At 39.4% G+C, this 18,624-nt stretch overlaps 2 protein-coding genes across 2 annotated transcripts; both read left to right on the forward strand.

The window, feature by feature from the left end:
• Positions 1 to 466: 466 nt before the first annotated feature.
• Positions 467 to 7,113, forward strand: LOC124305962 (FACT complex subunit Ssrp1). Its single transcript, XM_046766033.1, has 14 exons — positions 467 to 786; positions 1,106 to 1,291; positions 1,458 to 1,673; positions 1,800 to 1,975; positions 2,049 to 2,184; positions 2,357 to 2,460; positions 2,894 to 3,022; positions 3,128 to 3,419; positions 3,601 to 3,753; positions 3,914 to 4,063; positions 4,152 to 4,343; positions 4,459 to 4,710; positions 4,792 to 4,905; positions 5,155 to 7,113. Exons 1-14 carry the CDS (start codon positions 736 to 738, stop codon positions 5,275 to 5,277), a joined length of 2,274 nt encoding a protein of 757 aa, XP_046621989.1. The 5' UTR covers positions 467 to 735; the 3' UTR covers positions 5,278 to 7,113.
• A 1,254-nt stretch (positions 7,114 to 8,367) lies between these two features.
• Positions 8,368 to 9,574, forward strand: LOC124305971 (phospholipase A1 member A-like). The gene has a single exon (XM_046766055.1). It carries the CDS (start codon positions 8,469 to 8,471, stop codon positions 9,501 to 9,503), a length of 1,035 nt encoding a protein of 344 aa, XP_046622011.1. The 5' UTR covers positions 8,368 to 8,468; the 3' UTR covers positions 9,504 to 9,574.
• The last annotated feature ends 9,050 nt before the right edge of the window (positions 9,575 to 18,624 follow it).

Genomic DNA, 18,624 nt, shown 5'->3' on the forward strand with positions numbered 1-18,624 from the left:
ACGACTGACTGCGCAGTATAACGAGGCCGCTGAAGCCCAAACCAAAGGATAGATATAGTCCTAGGCACGGTCTTACATACAGGTCTGACAACTCGGTCAAAATTTCAGTGGTGAGGGTGTCCTCTTATTGAAGCACCGATCGTTTCGCCTAGTGATCACGAGTGTTGCTGCAATTAAACATGTTTCCGTCTCTCTCACACAGCCTGCATCCCTCTATCGCAGCGACACTCGTGGTCACTAGTCGAAGCGATCGGTGCTTCAATAAGAGTACAAAAAAACCCCACCACCGGAGTTGCCAGACCTTTAGGTAAGACCGTGGTCCTAGGTACAATACATATGGAACACTAGCGACGCTAGTGGTACGAAAAATAAACCTAATGTGAACGACTACTGTGACAAGTTTTGTCAATTCACCCATTTGAGTCGTGCTTCTTGTGTAGTCTCCGTGTTCTGTAGTTCCAGGATTCCTGTGTAGTTTCCGTGTATTTCTTGCAGGAAACGATAGCAACCAGTGGCAGAAGCGGCAGTAGCTGAGTTTGGATTTAGAAAGTCTCGACGTTTGAAGAACGGCGTGCCGTTGTTGCCGTCAATTGCGTTGTGCCTTTGTTAATACTAGTGAATTGTGCGCTGTAAAATTATGTCAATTAGTGTTTCAACCCTGATGAGAGTTTGTATCTGACCTTATAACGTGTGTATTTTACCAGAATTTAGATACGTAAATTAAAACGTGTAAGGATGGATTTCCTCGAGTATTCTGATATTACCGCCGAGGTAAAAGGCGTCATGGTACGTAACCTTAAAAGAATTTTATGTAAACACTCTACGAATAATTGTCTTGATTATACCCAGGCAATTAGCAAAGATGTTAGAACACCTCTGTGAATCTAGAACTGATTAGTTTTTGGAAATAACTTAAGAATTTACGAAAAACCTGCGTCTTTTATCAATTTATAATCTACGTCCAAATTAAGTAGTAATCGGATCATATTTTTATCTAATTTAACCTTTTCTTAGTTTATAGTTTATCTGCCAGGAAAATTTCTCTTTATCAATGATTATAATACACACATGCAGGTAATGATTTCATTGTCTTGTTCGTTCACAGACTCCAGGAAAGTTGAAGTTGACTGACCAACATTTGATATTCAAAAATCAGAAAACAGGAAAGGTTGAGCAAATTTCTGGTTCTGATATGGAAATGGTCAATTACCAGAAATTTGTTGGAACCTGGGGCCTTCGAATATTCCTAAAAAATGGAACGTTACATAGATTTCGAGGCTTCAAAGATGGGGTGAGATTGCTTGTTTAATTGTTAATGACCCAAAAATTTGTAAAGAAGCTCTTTCAACATTAATTTTACTTAAAACTAAAGTCATAAAATTTTGAAACGAGTTAATGCGATTTTCTTAACAGTGATTGAATACGTCCTAGATTAATGTGTGAATTTTTATATTCAGGACCAAGAAAAAATAGCCAAATTTTTTACTTCAAACTATCAAAAGGATATGTTGGAAAAGGAACTCAGTTTGAAGGGTTGGAACTGGGGAACTGCAAAATTCAATGGTTCAGTGCTAAGCTTTGATGTTGGACATCACACTGCGTTTGAAATTCCTTTGTATTACGTTTCACAATGTAATACAGGAAAAAACGAAGTTACTCTAGAGTTTCATCAGGTACAGCCTAAGATTATATACTTGAAACTCATTTATTTGTGTATTTTATAATACTGAGTTATATTAATGATGTCCTTGACAATCTTGTTTTTTGATAAGAAATGTGTACTTTCTTACGTTTCCTAGAACGATGATGCGCCGGTAAGTCTAATGGAAATGAGGTTCCATATTCCTATAAGTGACAGTGCCGAACAAGATCCTGTCGAAGGATTCCATCAGCAAGTGATGAGCAAAGCGTCGGTCATCAGTGTCAGTGGAGATGCGATCGCTATCTTCAGAGAAATTCATTGCCTTACGCCTCGGTAAGCTCTCCAACCATGCAAGGATTCGACCATTTGTAACAGCTTTCCAATTAAATTTACTACTTGTTTGCAGTGGTCGTTACGACATCAAGATATTCCAGTCTTTCTTTCAACTTCACGGTAAAACATTCGACTACAAGATCCCTATGTCTACTGTGCTCAGATTGTTCTTACTGCCTCATAAAGACAGTAGGCAAATGTTTTTTGTTGTAAGTTTTAATAAGTTGATTTGTTTGCCACGATTATATAATTTGCAAAATACTATTTGCTTACTTGTGAAGATAATGAAACTAATTTAGTCGCCTAAAAAAAAGTTAATTTTCTAACTTGAAGCATTAGATTGGATTAAATTTTAACATGTATATGAATTTTTTCTTACAGGTCAGTTTAGATCCGCCCATCAAACAGGGGCAGACACGTTATCATTATTTGGTACTGTTGTTCAGTCAAGAAGATGAAACGTCTATTGAATTGCCATTCACAGAGTACGTATAGTATGGATGAAGTTGAAGTTCTTAACGTTAATGTAACAATAAATTTGTCGCGAAAATCGGTGTTTCACAACTTTAGAGTTGTATGAAATGCTGTAGACCGCAATAAAACAAAGTTTACTGGTATTTTTCGAGTGAAATTCGTTGAAAGTCATTCTAAAGCTGCGGCACAGTTATTTTTTTCATTGATTTGTTACCATAACGTTCGAACTCGTTAGTCTGCTGTACAGAAACCAAAGACTTCTTATTTTCTCAGATTGAATCTGTCAGAATGCAAGGTGCAGTAATAATTATGTCAAAAGCATTTGAATTGGATCATTTGTTTTCTATATAAACAGTCTCATAATATACATATAAATATTTCAAATAATTCACTAATGAATAAAATCTCTATTATAGATCAAGTAACTTTTATTGTTTCTTACAGGAAAGAGTTGGAACAAAAATATCACGACAAATTAACTAAAGAGTTATCTGGTCCAACTTATGAGGTTCTTGGCAAAGTAATGAAAGCTATAAGTGTCAGAAAACTTACCGGACCTGGTGGCTTTGTTGGGTGAGAAACTGTTTGCAAAAACTTCGAACTTATTGGGTGATTAGTGAAAATAGCTTCAGCGTTCCAGTTGTATAATTTACTTATGGCGTTTCTTTCTGCAATTAGGCACTCAGGAACTCCTGCAGTTGGTTGTTCGTTCAAAGCTGCAGCTGGTTACTTGTATCCATTGGAAAGAGGTTTCATATACGTTCATAAACCACCAATTCACATACGTTTCGAAGAAATTGCTTCGGTCAATTTCGCACGTGGCGGTGGATCAACGAGATCATTTGATTTTGAAATTGAATTAACGAGTGGCGTTACTCACACCTTTAGCAACATTGAAAAAGAGGAATATGCCAAACTCTTTGACTTTATCACATCCAAGAAACTGCGAGTGAAGAACAGGGGCAAAACTGTGAGTAATTTATGGCTGACAATAAAATATTCCCGTAACATGATGTCTGCAAATCAGTATTTACTACTCCTGAACACGAAATATTGAACATTGATTGTACCACAAAAATTGTATAAATTACGTTGGAGATATTTTGTGAATCGGTTATGACTAACCTAAGATCGTTTTTCTTGGATTACAGGACAAACCGAAGTACAATGACGACTTTGGCAACAGCGATCAAGAGGATGAGCCTGATGCTTATTTGGCAAGAATCAAAGCAGAGGTAGAAGAGAGAAGTGATGATAATCAAGAGTCTGAGGAGTCAACCGATGAAGATTTCAATCCTAACCAGGTGGCTCGTTTTAATCAATCAAAGTTTACTTTCTATTCATTAGTCACTCCTTCAATAATTCTCGCATCTCTAACACATTACTGTACATAGCTACTTCTTTATTCCTTCATATATACTGGTAATTTTTTTTTTTTAATTTCGGTATTTTTGAATTGACTAGGATGAAAGTGACGTTGCTGAGGAATATGATAGCAACGTGAGTGCATCTGACAGCGATGCAGATTCAGATGCTTCAGGTGGAAGTGGAAAAAAAGAGAAAAAAGAAAAGAAAGAGAAGAAAGAAAAGAAGCACAAGTCTGCTAAGACTGTTGTGAGTAATAAAATAGATTTGTTTTGTTAACTTATAGCTTCATTTCAGGTGATAAAATTATGCCTTTGTCTTATGATTTTATTAACAGTCTGAAAAGCCACGAAAATCACGTAAACCAAAGAAGGAGAAAGATGAGAATAAGCCCAAGCGACCGTCCACTGCTTTCATGTTATGGTTGAATAATACTCGAGAGGAGATCAAAGCGAAAAATCCTGGAATTGCTGTGACTGAAATCGCAAAGAAAGGTGGTGAAATGTGGCGAGAACTAAAAGATAAATCTGTAAGTACCGACTTATGAGTTTATAATATTCGGTTATTGCAAGAATCAGTTAAGAGAAATAATCACCACTATCCAAATGTGACGCATTTCGTATCATCGGTTTTTTTTTACACAGGAATGGGAACAAAAAGCAGCTAAGGCTAAGGAAGATTATGCAGTAGCTATGAAAGATTATGAGGCCAGCGGCGGTGCCGCGGGCACGAAGGCTAAAGAAAGTGGTAAAGAAAAATCAGACAAGCAAAAGAAAGAAAGTAAGAAAGAAGTCTCTCCTAGTAAACTTATGACAGGTGGCGCTTTCAAGAGCAAAGAATATATCAGTGACGAGGAAAGCAGTAGCGGTAGCGGTGATGATTCTGAAGATAAAAAGGTAAACTGATCATTTGTTTTGCTAAATATTGAATTACTGTCGGGTAATGTGCATATATTTAGCAAACTGATGCTTTTTCAGGGTTCATCAAAGAAAAAGAAATCCGATGAAAGTGAAGATGAAAAAAAGAAAGTCTCTGAGGATGAAAGTGATTCGGCGAAGAAAACGAAAAAGAGAGGAAATAAAAGACCTGCTGTAAGAACAATTTTTTTTATTTATAATTTTACGCTACTCAAAAATTTATTTGTGTATTGAGGCTGGTCGAAAAGTTGAAACTTGTTGGACATTTTTGAACAGTTTATAAAAGTGCAAATTTTTATAAATATTGAAGTCCGACAAATTGGAAATAAAGAAAATGTTAGATAAAAAAGTGTCTTACAAATTGAAAACTAAATCGAAATACATTGAGAATATTATTGCATTGATCATTCTTTTCAATTTCAGGAAACCGATGGGAAAAAGACGAAAAAGGGGAAGAAAGATTTATCAGACGCTGAAGGTAGCGATGAAGAGTTCGATGAACCCGAAGAAAGTACCCCTGCAACAAGTGACGCAGAATCGGAGTAGTGATCGATTCCAAACTATAAAGTATACTAATGTTCTAGACCGTGTACCTGTTCCATAACAAATTGTATGAAGTTTTGTAATCCTACCCTGCAGAAGATCGTCCGTGTCACTTAAGTGTTGAAACGGGAATACTCATCCGTAAAACATTATTGTAATTAGCTGCAGCCAAAGTTTCGTAGCTGTTATGTTACCTTTGCAACAGCATTATACTACATTGTGTTACTAGGGCGTTAAAATGTCGAAAATAAATAAGTACTTTTTCATTATTATGACTGGTACAATATTATTTATTTGGTTCAAGGGAATTCCAAATTTTTCTTTATTAATACACATTTACGTCGATGAAGAGACACGAAATTGGGTCTGTTTGAATGACTTTCAACACCACTAGACCATAAAGTAATTCTAGTGCGGTATTGTTATGAGTGTTTTGCGTAATGCTTTAAATTAAATTGCTCTACTTTAATAATTTATTGTTCTCACTGATATGATATAGGCTGGCTATCATAATCTTTTTCATGATTTCGGGCCTTCAGCAATTGCAATGACCCATTTACGAACCTATGTGCCTAACTGTATAACGCGTTATACGTAACCTTTGTTTCATTTTATAGGCATTTGACAATGTTCGATCGAAATATTGCAAACGCTTTCAGATGAACGGAACTTAATGGCAGCTAATTCAGGCGTTGCGAGCAAAAAAAAGTTGTTTTCATGCCATAATATATCAGGAAATATACGGTATACCACATATTACATGTATAAACTAGGATTACTCATGACTAATAACTTAAGAAAAATTTTGTGCTTATATGCTACAATTATGTAATTTAAACATTGCTGTACCAACTTTTTTTTACCTACTATTAACTTAATATGAATAGTAATGAAACATCAATCAATCTTGTCTGCAACCTTTATGGTAAAGTTGAATTATTATTATTAGTGGATGTAATGGAATACAGCCAAGGAAGTTTAGAATGAAAAAATCGTCCGCCAACCGAGTTTATCATTTCAATTAATTGCGACCATTGGAGGAAAGCTTGTGACAATCACTGGGGCAGCCGTGAGATAACATCATTTGCGGAACTCAGCATTGGGCTGATTTTGAGATTCTACACTCTGAGTACAGTCAATAAACCGTGACAAAAAATCTTAAGGAAAGAAGTATTACCGCTGTTCATCTATGGTTGGCTCCACTTAAAAATTTCGAAATCGTTTTTCTGTTTTAGTAAATGCCTATTTGTTTAATACGTGACATCGAAACAAGCCAACAAACCATTTCAAACCACAAGCTCCTAAATGATACGGTATAATTTGGGTCACCGCATTGATACGCATTTACTACTATATCTTTCTTTTCTTAAACAGAAAAATGTAAGATCACAAGAGTGCATGTGAGATCGAGTAGGAAACGAATTCATGAATAGGCTTGAATAGGATGTGCCAATATAGCGTTAAAGCGTTAATGTTTCCTTTGGTACGAAAATTAGAATGAACAAACAGATAAATCAGTTATTCCGAACATGTGTGAAATATCATGTTTACGATTATCTGTAAATAATCGGTTTAAAACAGTCATTTCTTTTCAGTGTTTTCAAGTCTCCATGGTCTTCATCCTCATAAGGTCAGATAAATGAGACCAGGTCTACACAGATTCTTATCTTTGGTATACGTACTCTTAGTTTTGCCATTTCATCATTGTGGACCGACCGATTCCAAGGTTTTTCTTTTTTTTTAATATGCGTTTCTTTTACTTTTAGAAGTCAAAATATACCCCACTTATATGGTGTGTAGTATTTCGGTTGAAGAATAAAATTCTACCGTTAAATGAAATATTGAATGTCTTCTCTGCAAATTTATCCGTCCATAAATTTTGAAATAAAATGTCTGCAAAAGTTAGTGAATTCCGACTCTACACAGTAAAACAGAAAAAGCGGTAGAGACATTTAGACGGTGTTCTGCCGATTTCTAAGGGTTTCTGATGACCTCTGTATTCTTTCGAAAAATTAATTCGATATTTCTTTACATTCATTTTCTTTTCGAACATGACAACAAAATTTAGTAATGTTCTCCACTATTACAGTTAACATCTCTTCACCTTTCTGGCAAAATTTTCTTATTACTTTTATACACACTCTACAGAATTTACAGTTAAGAAGAATTTCATGAATATAGGTAAAAATTGAATAAAATTGCCTAGTCTCTCCGACAAACATTCATTTAGATTACTTGAAGATCATTTCGTTGAACCAGCAGGTATATCAGTTAAAATTTATGCACGAACATTCAGTGGGTCACTTCAGTGGGTTGTTTTTTGGTGAGAACCTTGGCCTTTCGTAAAATGATATGATTGATCTTGATTACGGATAAGTTTTCTCCTAGGTATTTTATTTTCGGCGAAGGGCCGTAACGTTAATGTGACCGTTCGTTCATTTGGACCGTCGGCACTGAAAAAAATCGTTTCCCAGAAGAAATGCTTACATCGAAAACTACATACTTGAAGCCAAATTTTAGGTGATTTCATTCAACGTCGCGTGATCGTCAATTTCCGATTAACGACATTATATGATTTGCTATAATTAAGTAACGGGTGAGAAAATGCGATTAAAAGTTGCAATAATGATGGATACATGGTGAATTTAAAAGAAGCTAAAACTCGATGAGTTGGCATTCGGAATGTATAATTGACTTGAGACTAGCGTGTGACGAAGTCGCCAAACTTCCGCGACCCGTTCATTTAAAAAATGTAGGTCGCAAATTTATCTCTCGCTTCTCGATCATGTAAACAAATTGACAAGCCGGAAACAATCTGCAACGTGTAACGGCACTCAAAATGGAATAAACTCGAGCTCCTCGGAGGCAATTCTACACATATGTAGCTATAATTAAGTCGGTAGGTGTGCGAGGTATGGGCGTAACGTACTAGCCGAATACAGGTTGGACAGTTCGTTTTAATCAAACTGACAAGACCTCGTTTCGGAGAAGAGACGAGATGTTGGATTACGCCTGTTCAACGAACGGTAAGACAGGAAGGGGACATCGCGATATAAGGCAACATTTCGGGTAGGACGTTGGCCCGCCTCTCGAGCCGAATAAAATAGTTCGAGCAGGTTGTTCCGAAAATCAGTCGTTCGGTGGATTTTACCGGTATCGCACATCCACATATCAGCGATAGAGTATAATTCGCGATGCGAGGTTTTTCCATCGTCGTTGCGTGCCTCGTAAGTTTTGGCTGGGAGCAAATTTTCGCGGCACGCGGTCCGATTCAGGAGGCGTTCCAGAACGGCTTGGCCGCACAATATCGGCCGGAAGACTGCGTCTGGAGGAGAGAATACGAGCACCGTTGTCCGGACCCCGACATCCATGTTTATCTGCACAAACTCGGAAAGGAGAGAATAGAGCTGCAACAAGGTTCCGAAGAGTCTCGCGATTGGCTTAACAACGTCAATTTCGATCCAGGCCTGGACAATGTATTCCTGATCCACGGATTCAACGGAGGTGACGGTGTCATGCCCACGGCAGTTCTGAGAGATGCCTACATCCGGAACGGAAGCTACAACGTCTTCGCCGTCGATTGGGGTGCGATGGTGAAGTCACCCTGTTACCCGGCAGCAGTTGCGAACATTCGTTTCGTCGGCAGCTGCCTCGCCAAGGTCTTGACGAACCTTCGTGACCTAGGAATGTCGGTGCCGAGGACAACTTGCGTCGGTCACTCTTTGGGGGCGCATCTTTGCGGCGTGATAGCGAATTATCTGCCCTTTCGATGGGAACGTATCTTCGGTCTCGACCCTGCGAGACCGTTAATATCTCCAAGCCGATTGAACAGGCTTGATACAACGGACGCTAAATTTGTCTGCGCGGTACGCACCAATACCGGTTACTACGGCGATTCATTGCCGGTAGGTCACGTCGACATGTGCGCAAACGGTGGCAAAGCACAACCGTCTTGCTCGAGCGCCGGAAGGCCGGAGCTCTGCAGCCATAATTGGTCGCTGTGCTTCATGGCTGACAGCCTCGACGGACGCAGTGAATTGTACACCGAACCTTGCTCTGCACGGTGTCCACCGCTCCGTAGAATCGGACCTAGGGGTAAGAATTCGCTGGTTATCGGACATCACATGCCCGACAAGACGAGGGGAACCTATTGCGTGTCGACCGACGATTTCCCTTATTGTCCAAAGAGTGATAACGACAGAGGCGACAAGAGATGCTGTCACCTGTAATTCGAGTATAATTTTGTTTTCGAAGACTAGAGCCATGGAGACTAGGGTACAGGAGTCCGATTTCTATTGAAGAGCATACGAAAAAATCGTTCTCGAAAATTTGTCGGTTAATAGTTTTAGATTTCATCAAAAGCAGCGTTGTCATCGTAAAGTTTCGACGTGAAGTTGGTGAGAATTGATTATATAGGTATATGTATGGAAACATCGACAGTGACCGATATGAAATTGCCCCTCACCTTGAAAGGGAATATCGTTAAGCACGCGTGCCTATGTTAATTATTGTGGAAAAAGTGTTGATTATCGTCATTATATTAAAGTAGGAAATTAAATTTATCACATATCACTTAGCAAAGATAGCAAAAATATAATGCTTTTTAATTGAATATCTTTATTAACAAAATAAGTAGAGGTTGAGGATCAACATAACCTCACAAACTTATTATAAATTTTTGGCGAAGACGGCTTCATGAAAGAAAAAGCGGATAGTGTGACCTCTGCGAAATTGTTACACGTAGACAGCCTCAATATTAATTTTTTCATTTAATAGAGTTGTTTGGGAGAAAGATCACTTAAAAATTAAAAGTGTCTCATTCTTGCTCTCGTGTGTGTTTTTCACGGTGTTTTTATCCCTCTCGGGACTAGTCTCCCCACCACTCGTCGGATCTTTGCGATATCAGCACCATTCAGCGTCAGCCAGCGCAAACCCTATTGTATGGATGTTTGATGCCGGATCAAATGTACGAAGATCGGACTCCTGTACTCTAGTCTCCAAGACTAGAGCCGTGGTGATTTTAGAATTTTTTTGCCTCCGCGATTACTCCTCATTGTTATCCATATGACTACAGTATCTTTTCGATTTATTCGCAGTGCAAGAAAAGCGGTATATAATCATGTTCTGATAGGTCAGTAATCACGTGGTACCAAAAGTGTCTGAATAATTTTATGAAGGAAATTGTAGATGAAGTTATCCTTTCTAACTTGTTATTGAATATAGTAACTATTTATTAATGTGATACAACGAGCGTGCAGACAGCTAATATTATTTTAGATGTCACTATTTTGTGTATTGACTTTCACATTCTGTGTGAAGTTTAAAACTTATTTAAGTACAATAAAATTATTTGTAGGTACAGTGGATATATTGTAAAATATTTTAAAAACTTCACCGTGTACAATATTTTATAGAGTAGAAAATACTTCCTAGTCTAACCCAACTGGGATTTATGTAACGTTGATATTTTTTCACCACACTTGTATGAAAAGTAGGGCTTTGCGTAGCAGTTTAGCGGTACGAAAGTAGCCAATTTCATCTCTGTGTCGTAAAGATACATTCGCGCATGCGCAGTCCACAATTGCTTCACTTCCGTCTCTAGGGAGGAGAACTCGACCACTCGCGTGCCTCAAAACTACCACACAAAACTCCAACACCTTTCGTAAACTCGTTATAAAAACTGTCGTGTGTGATTCGGGCTGACAGTTGGCGATCGCAACTCGTGTGATTGCCGCCCTCGCTTTGCTCAGGCGCAAACTTCAATCTCGTTGCAATCGCCAACTTTCGTTCTTTGTCACACAATATACTATTGTTGATATCATAACTTGTAAGCGTGATATGAAATAAGTTTTTGAAAGTTGCGCAATTTTCGAATTGACAATTATATGACATTACCGCGATATGCACATTGAGAATGGCGAATCGATTCGAGCGTTTTTCAAGGCTCCAGAGATATGATTTTTGTATCAAGATCTTCCATTAGAAATGACGATTAATGAAACCACGAATAAGCATCCAAATACTGTTTTTATGATCTCAATTGTTTTGTTATAAATTTTCCCCGAGGGTGCTCTATTCTTCTGTTCCTATGGCAGTTTCTTTTTCACGTTTCCAAATATCAGCATAAATTCAATGACTAGCAAAACTCACAAAAAATTTAAATATTATTCCTAAATATCCATTCTCTCTGATTCACATATTTTTCCCCCGTCTTAAATATTTTATTCTAAAACAACCAACTCTAAACTATCAGTTTTCATCCCAATCCATATCTACACAATATAAAATAGCTCAACTCTGAAATCAAAAAACTCAGTAACTAAACGGTAAGTCATTTTCAAACTTTACAGGGTTGTTTAAAATTAGTCAAAAGATTATATAATTAAAATTTATGTGAATTAAACGTTTTCGAAATTACTGCCCAACTACCTTAACACAGCCTCTTTTACATTTCAGGTCAAATTAAGTGATAAAATCCCTATTGTCTTATTCTTTAAATTAATCTCGTCTATAAAACTTCCATTGTTATTGTCTTCGCGTTATATGTTTCCGTTCGTAATAAACTAAGACTCATGTTTGTGATAAATTTCAGCGTTTGTGATACGTGGACTTGGGTAATTCGAGGTACATACATATGACAAATCATCATATCATATCATCATACATCATACATCATACATCATACGTCATACGTCATGCGTCATACATAATATTAAAGTTCGAAACCCATGTTTGGATGTTTTTTTCTCCTGACGTCGACTAATCGTCGACGACGAAAATCAGCTAGCCGAATTCCTGAGTCTGGAAACAATCGCGCAGTAGAGCGGACGGCTGAGAATCGCGCTCCGCAGATTTCGAATACCGGGTTCTCTACCTCCTGGATCCTGCGTTCTAGGTCCGTTACCTGGTGAAACTCGACTTCCAGGGCAAGCGCTCCGTAGTTCCCGCGCACCAGGTCCGCTACCTGGTGAAACACGACTTCCAGGACAAGCGCTCCGTATTTTCTCCGTTCCAGGTCCGTTACCTGGTGAAACACGACTTCCAGAACAAGCGCTCCGTAGTTCCTACGCTCCAGTTCCGCTACATGGTGAAACTCGACCTCCAGAACAAGCGTTTCGTAGTTCCTACGCTCCAGTTCCGCTACATGGTGAAACTCGACTTCCAGAACAAGCGCTCCGTAGTTCCTGCGCTCCAGTTCCGCTACCTGGTGAAACACGACTTCCAGAACAAGCGCTCCGTAGTTCTTGCGCTCCAGTTCCGCTACCTGGTGAAACACAACTTCCAGGACAAGCGCTCCGTATTTTCTGCGCTTCAGGTCCGCTACCTAGTGAAACTTGACTTCAAGGACCAGTGCTCCGTAGTTTCGGCTGTCCAGGTCTTTTACCTTGTGGATTTCGACCTCCAGGACTAGCGCTTCGTAGTTACTGCACTCGAGGTCCGCTACTCGATGAAACTCGACTTCACGAACCAGCGGACTAATATTTATCATCCATTGGACAATCCTCAAGCATCCCGTATCATCTGGTAAAACACCGACAACGAGTAAGCAGGCGCAGTGAGCGCAAGAGCGCAAAAACCAGTTACACTAGGCATCCGACCCCGAGCGAGCTTGAGCGAGCCTTAGCGACCGTTTTAAGACTAGTTATTTTTAATTCGCGCACCATTCTATTATCGATGTACCGAAATAACCCAAAAAACCGTGATATCATATTAATTGTCGAGCTCAAACGTAAAAAGTAACGATTTTTACCAAGAAAATTCTGAACGAAAATGAATGTGATTTAACCTTTTTTTAATAAGATTTTTAGTTCATCGATGATAAAAATATACGTCAATTCAAAGGAATTTTAGTTTTCACATTTCAGACAAAAATGCCGCACTCCATCTTTCGTGACAATTCAAGATTCCAGCGGCGAGGCGCTTCATTGGCCAGCTAGTAACTTTTTTAAACTTGTCACGTTTACAATAAATTATCTCAATTCATTTTTCGCGAAAGCACAAATTCAGTAGCTATAAATGCGCTAATAAAATTTATTCTATTATTCATCAATTAATTAATTATATTAATCCTTATACAGTATTTTTGATGTGTTCCTAATTATTACTATTCGAGGTATAACCCGAGGTGGTTAGCGGTGGTCGTTGGGAAAGGTTGGCGGTGCTTGGAGGTGGTCGGACGTGGACGAGGAGGAGGACGAGGATTTGTGCTCGGTGAGTTTAACATTTTTATAATGTTTATTGTCAATTGTAATTATATTTTATCTAGAATTTTTTCAACTCGTCACGTTTACAATAAACTACTTCAATTCGTTTTTCGCACACGCACAAATTCAGTGGCCATGAATGCGCTAATCAAATTTGTTATATTATTAATTAATTAATTAATTAATTATATTAATCCTTAGACAATATTTTTAATGTGTTCTTATACTGAAAATATTTATTACTATTCAAGGTATAACCCGAGGTAGTGGCGTCGCTCGTTGGAGGTGGTTCGAGGTGGTCGGAGGTGGATGAGGAGGACGACGAGGAGGAGGAGGACGAGGATGATGAGGATTTGTGCACTGTGAGTACAACATTTATATAATATTTAATGGAGTAGGATGAGAAGTGGGATGAGAAGAAGAAGTGGGAGTAGGATCAGGAGTAGCAGTAGGTAAGGGATCAGGAGTAGGATCAGGAGTAGAAGTAGGAGAAGAAGTAGGAGTAGGGGTAGAAGTAGAAGTAGGAGTAGCATCAGGTATAGGATCAGGAATAGGATGAGAAGTAGGAGAAGGAGTAGGATCAGGAGTAGGATCAGGATCAGGAGTAGGAGTAGGTGTAATAGTAGGAGTGTTAGGAGTCGCAGTAGGAGTTAGAGTGGGACTTGGAGTAGAATTAGAGTAGAATTAGGGAAGGGTAGGGTAGGGTAGGGAAGAGTAGGGCAGGGCAGGGTAGGGTCGAGATTAATTAAATTGTGGGGACACCAGAAATTCGTATTTCAAACGTCGCGGCAGTCATGTCGCGAAAATGGAGAAGAAACAATTAAAAAGAATGTCTTGTACATCACATGCTGTCAATCAATTTGTCCCTGTCTTTTATCGACCTCCTTGGCTCAGATACGCTCCTGATACCAGGAGTAATTTTTCGCTCAAATAGTTTCGATTTCCCTTACTCTAACTGGGGGTTTTCAAGCGACCTCCTCGGTACAGATATTCTCCGGATACCAGGAGCAGTTACACGCTGAAATTCCTCCAATTCGCCTGATTCTGACTGAAAGTATAGGGATTCCGTTGTTAATCAAGGATACACCACGTTAAGTACGAAGGTGTAAAAAAAACTTATGGGTGATCATAACAACCATGCATAATATGTAATTCAAGTATTTTTATTGATACTCCAAAGCCTAATTCATGAACTCCGTGTCACAATGTATGTGGTTTATATATGATATATAAATTATATCCTGAACTATATTGAACTGTAATACGTATTTGTTTATGAACTATGCAGTAACACATACATATGTCATTGTTGAAATTCCTATTACTGTTTTTACATTTTCTACATTCACGGATATTAAATGTGTACATTATATCATAGTAAGAACTCGCAATGAAATGGAATTTATAAGAGTTGAATAGAATGAACAGGTGTTTACCGACATAAATAAACCGACGTTCCAATGACAACAGTCAGTATGACATTAATATTAGTAATATTATTAATACTAATAATAATAAGAATAATAGTGATAATAATAATCATGCCACTGTAGCCGAAATTAAATAAACGCAACTGCTGTACGGTACAACGTAATTTTTGTATTTCTTTGCGATTTATTGGACTTGTAGGACCTCAGAAGACACACAAGAAGGAGCGTGGGACCAACGACAGAAAAGCGACGATGAGAATCTGTCGTTTTCAAGCTGTAACTTTTGATCAGTTGCTCGCAGCGTATTGGGACTGCGCTCAACCGATTCCTCTCGCAAAATTACGTCGGAATAGTGCCAGAAAGAATTTATCCCAGCACCTTCCAAAATCGCGAAAATTTTCGCAAAAATGCAAAGGGGTTAGCCTTACTTTTTCTTCATTTTTGGAGCCGAAAGTTTTTGGTCTCAGATTCGGATTGAATGACCCTTACCTGATTAATTGGACCCTTGGGAACTCAGAAAACGCAGAGAAAAGAGCGTAGGACCAACAGGAGAGAAATGGCGAGCGAAACAGCACGTGCTGAGAAATGTCGAAAACACAGGTTCTGGTTTTTTGGCTGTAACTTTTGATCCGTTGTCCGCAGTGTATTGAGACTGCGCTTAATCGTTTTTTCTGGCATAATTACGTCGGAATAGTGCCAGAAAGAATTTATTCCAGCGCTTTTCAGAATCGCGAAAATTTTTGCCAAAAATGCAAAGGGGTTAACCTTCCTTTTTTTTTGACTAAAGAATCTCTGGTCTCAGAATTGATTTGTATGACCTTTTTCTCGAACAATTGGTTCCCCAGGAACTCAAAAAACGCAGTAAAAACAGCGTAGGACCGACAGGAGAGAAATGACGAGCGAAAAAGCACCTACTAAAAAATGTCTAGAACACAGGATCTCGTTTTTTGGCTGTAACTTCTGACGCGTTGATCGCAGCGTATTGGGACTGCGCTTGATCGTTCTTTCACGCTAGATTACGTCGGAATAGTGCCAGAAAAAATTTATTCCAGCGCTTTTCAGAATCGCGAAAATTTTTGCCAAAAATGCAAAGGGGTTAACCTTCCTTTTTTTTTGACCAAAAAATCTTTCGTCTCGGAATTGATTTGTATGACCGTTTCTCGAACAATTGGTCCCCCAGGAACTCAGAAAACGCTGAGAAAACAGCGTAGGACCGACAGGAGAGAAATGGCGAGCGAAAAAGCACATGCTGAAAAATGTCGAAAACTCAGGTTCTCGTTTTTCGGCTGTAACTTTCGATCCGTTGATCGCAGCCTATTGGGACTGGGCCCAATCGATTTCTCTCGCAAAATTACGTCGGACTAGTGCCAGAAAGAATTTATTCCAGCACTTTTCAAAATCGCGAAAATTTTCGCCAAAAATACAAAGGGGTTAACCTTCCTTTTTTTTTGACCGAAAAATCTTGCGTCTCAGAATTGATTTGTATGACCCTGAGCCGAGCAATTGGACCCCCAGGAACTCAGAACACGCAGCGAAAAGAGCGTGGGACCAACAGGAGAGAAATGGCGAGCGAAAAAGCACCAGCCGAAAAATAACGAAACACTGGTTCTGGTTTTTTGGCTGTAACTTCCGATCCGTTGATCGCAGCCTATTGGGACTACGTCCAATCGATTTCTCTCGCAAAATTACGTCGGACTAGTGCCAGAAAGAATTTATTCAAGCACTCTTTAATATCGCGAAAATATTCGCCAAAAATACAAAGGGGTTAACCTTCCTTTTTTTTTGACCGAAAAATCTTCCGTCTCAGAACTGATTTGTTTGACCCTTTCCCGACCAATCGGACCCCCAGGAACTCAGAAAACGCGGAGAAAACAGCGTGGGACCAACAGGAGAGAAATGGCGAGCGAAAAAGCACCAGCTGAAAAATGTCGAAAACACAGGTTCTCGTTTTTTGGCTATAACTTTTGACCCGTTGATCGCAGCCTATTAGGACTGTGCCCAATCGATTTTCCTCGCAAAATTACGTCGGACCAGTGCCAGAAAGAATTTATTCAAGCACTTTTCAACATCGCGAAAATTTTCGCCAAAAATACAAAGGGGTTAACCTTCCTTTTTTTTTGACCGAAAAATCTTGCGTCTCAGAAACGATTTGTATGACCCTTAGCCGACCAATTGGACCCCCAGGAACTCAGAAAACGCAGCGAAAAGAGCGTGGGACCAACAGGAGAGAAATGGCGAGCGAAAAAGCACCAGCTGAAAAATGTCGAAAACACAGGTTCTCGTTTTTTGGCTGTAACTTCTGACCCGTTGATCGCAGCCTATTAGGACTGTGCCCAATCGATTTCCCTCGCAAAATTACGTCGGGCCAGTGCCAGAAAGAATTTATTCAAGCACTTTTCAATATCGCGAAAATTTTCGCCAAAAATACAAAGGGGTTAACCTTCCTTTTTTTTTGACCGAAAAATCTCGCGTCTCAGAAACGATTTGTTTGACCCTCAGCCGACCAATTGGACCCCCAGGAACTCAGAAAACGCAGCGAGAAGAGCGTGGGACCAACAGGCGAGAAATGGCGAGCGAAAAAGCACCAGCTGAAAAATGTCGAAAACACAGGTTCTCGTTTTTTGGCTGTAACTTCTGACCCGTTGATCGCAGCCTATTAGGACTGTGCCCAATCGATTTCCCTCGCAAAATTACGTCGGGCCAGTGCCAGAAAGAATTTATTCAAGCACTTTTCAATATCGCGAAAATTTTCGCCAAAAATACAAAGGGGTTAACCTTCCTTTTTTTTTGACCGAAAAATCTTCCGTCTCAGAATTGATTTGTTTGACCCCTTCCCGACCAATTGCACCCCCAGGAACTCAGACAACGTAGCGAAAAGAGCGTGGGACCAACAGGCGAGAAATGGCGAGCGAAAAAGCACCAGCTGAAAAATGTCGAAAACACAGGTTCTCGTTTTTTGGCTGTAACTTTCGATCCGTTGATCGCAGCCTATTGGGACTGCGCCCAATCGATTCCTCTCGCAAAATGACGTTGGACTAGTGCCAGAAAGAATTTATTCCAGCACTTTTCAAAATCGCGGAAATTTTCGCTAAAAATACAAAGGGGTAAACCCTGCTTTTTTTTTGACCGAAAAATCTTCCGTCTCCGAATTGATTTGTTTGACCCTTTCCCGACCAATTGGACCCCCAGGAACTCAGACAACGTAGCGAAAATAGCGTGGGACCAACAGGAGAGAAATGGCGAGCGAAAAAGGACCAGCTGAAAAATGTCGAAAACACAGGTTCTCGTTTTTCGGCTGTAACTTTCGATCCGTTGATCGCAGCCTATTGGGACTGCGCCCAATCGATTTCTCTCGCAAAATTACGTCGGACTAGTGCCAGAAAAAATTTATACCAGCACTTTTCAAAATCGCGAAAATTTTCGCCAAAAATACAAAGAGGTTAACCTTCCTTTTTTTTTGACCGAAAAATCTTGCGTCTCAGAATTGATTTGTATGACCCTGAGCCGAGCAATTGGACCCCCAGGAACTCAGAACACGCAGCGAAAAGAGCGTGGGACCAACAGGAGAGAAATGGCGAGCGAAAAAGCACCAGCTGAAAAATAACGAAACACAGGTTCTCGTTTTTTGGCTGTAACTTTTGACCCGTTGATCGCAGCCTATTAGGACTGTGCCCAATCGATTTCCCTCGCAAAATTACGTCGGACTAGTGCCAGAA

Source organism: Neodiprion virginianus, chromosome 5, assembly GCF_021901495.1.
Source record: "Neodiprion virginianus isolate iyNeoVirg1 chromosome 5, iyNeoVirg1.1, whole genome shotgun sequence".
NCBI lineage: Eukaryota > Metazoa > Arthropoda > Insecta > Hymenoptera > Diprionidae > Neodiprion > Neodiprion virginianus.

Excerpts from the sequence above, each read along its gene's own strand:
- LOC124305962 (XM_046766033.1), top strand. The coding sequence starts at position 736 with ATGGATTTCCTCGAGTATTCTGATATTACCGCCGAGGTAAAAGGCGTC. Across the intron at positions 1,976-2,048 it reads ATTCATTGCCTTACGCCTCG|TGGTCGTTACGACATCAAGA; the intron begins GTAAGCTCTCCA and ends ACTTGTTTGCAG. Across the intron at positions 4,906-5,154 it reads GAGGAAATAAAAGACCTGCT|GAAACCGATGGGAAAAAGAC; the intron begins GTAAGAACAATT and ends TTTCAATTTCAG.
- LOC124305971 (XM_046766055.1), top strand. The coding sequence starts at position 8,469 with ATGCGAGGTTTTTCCATCGTCGTTGCGTGCCTCGTAAGTTTTGGCTGG.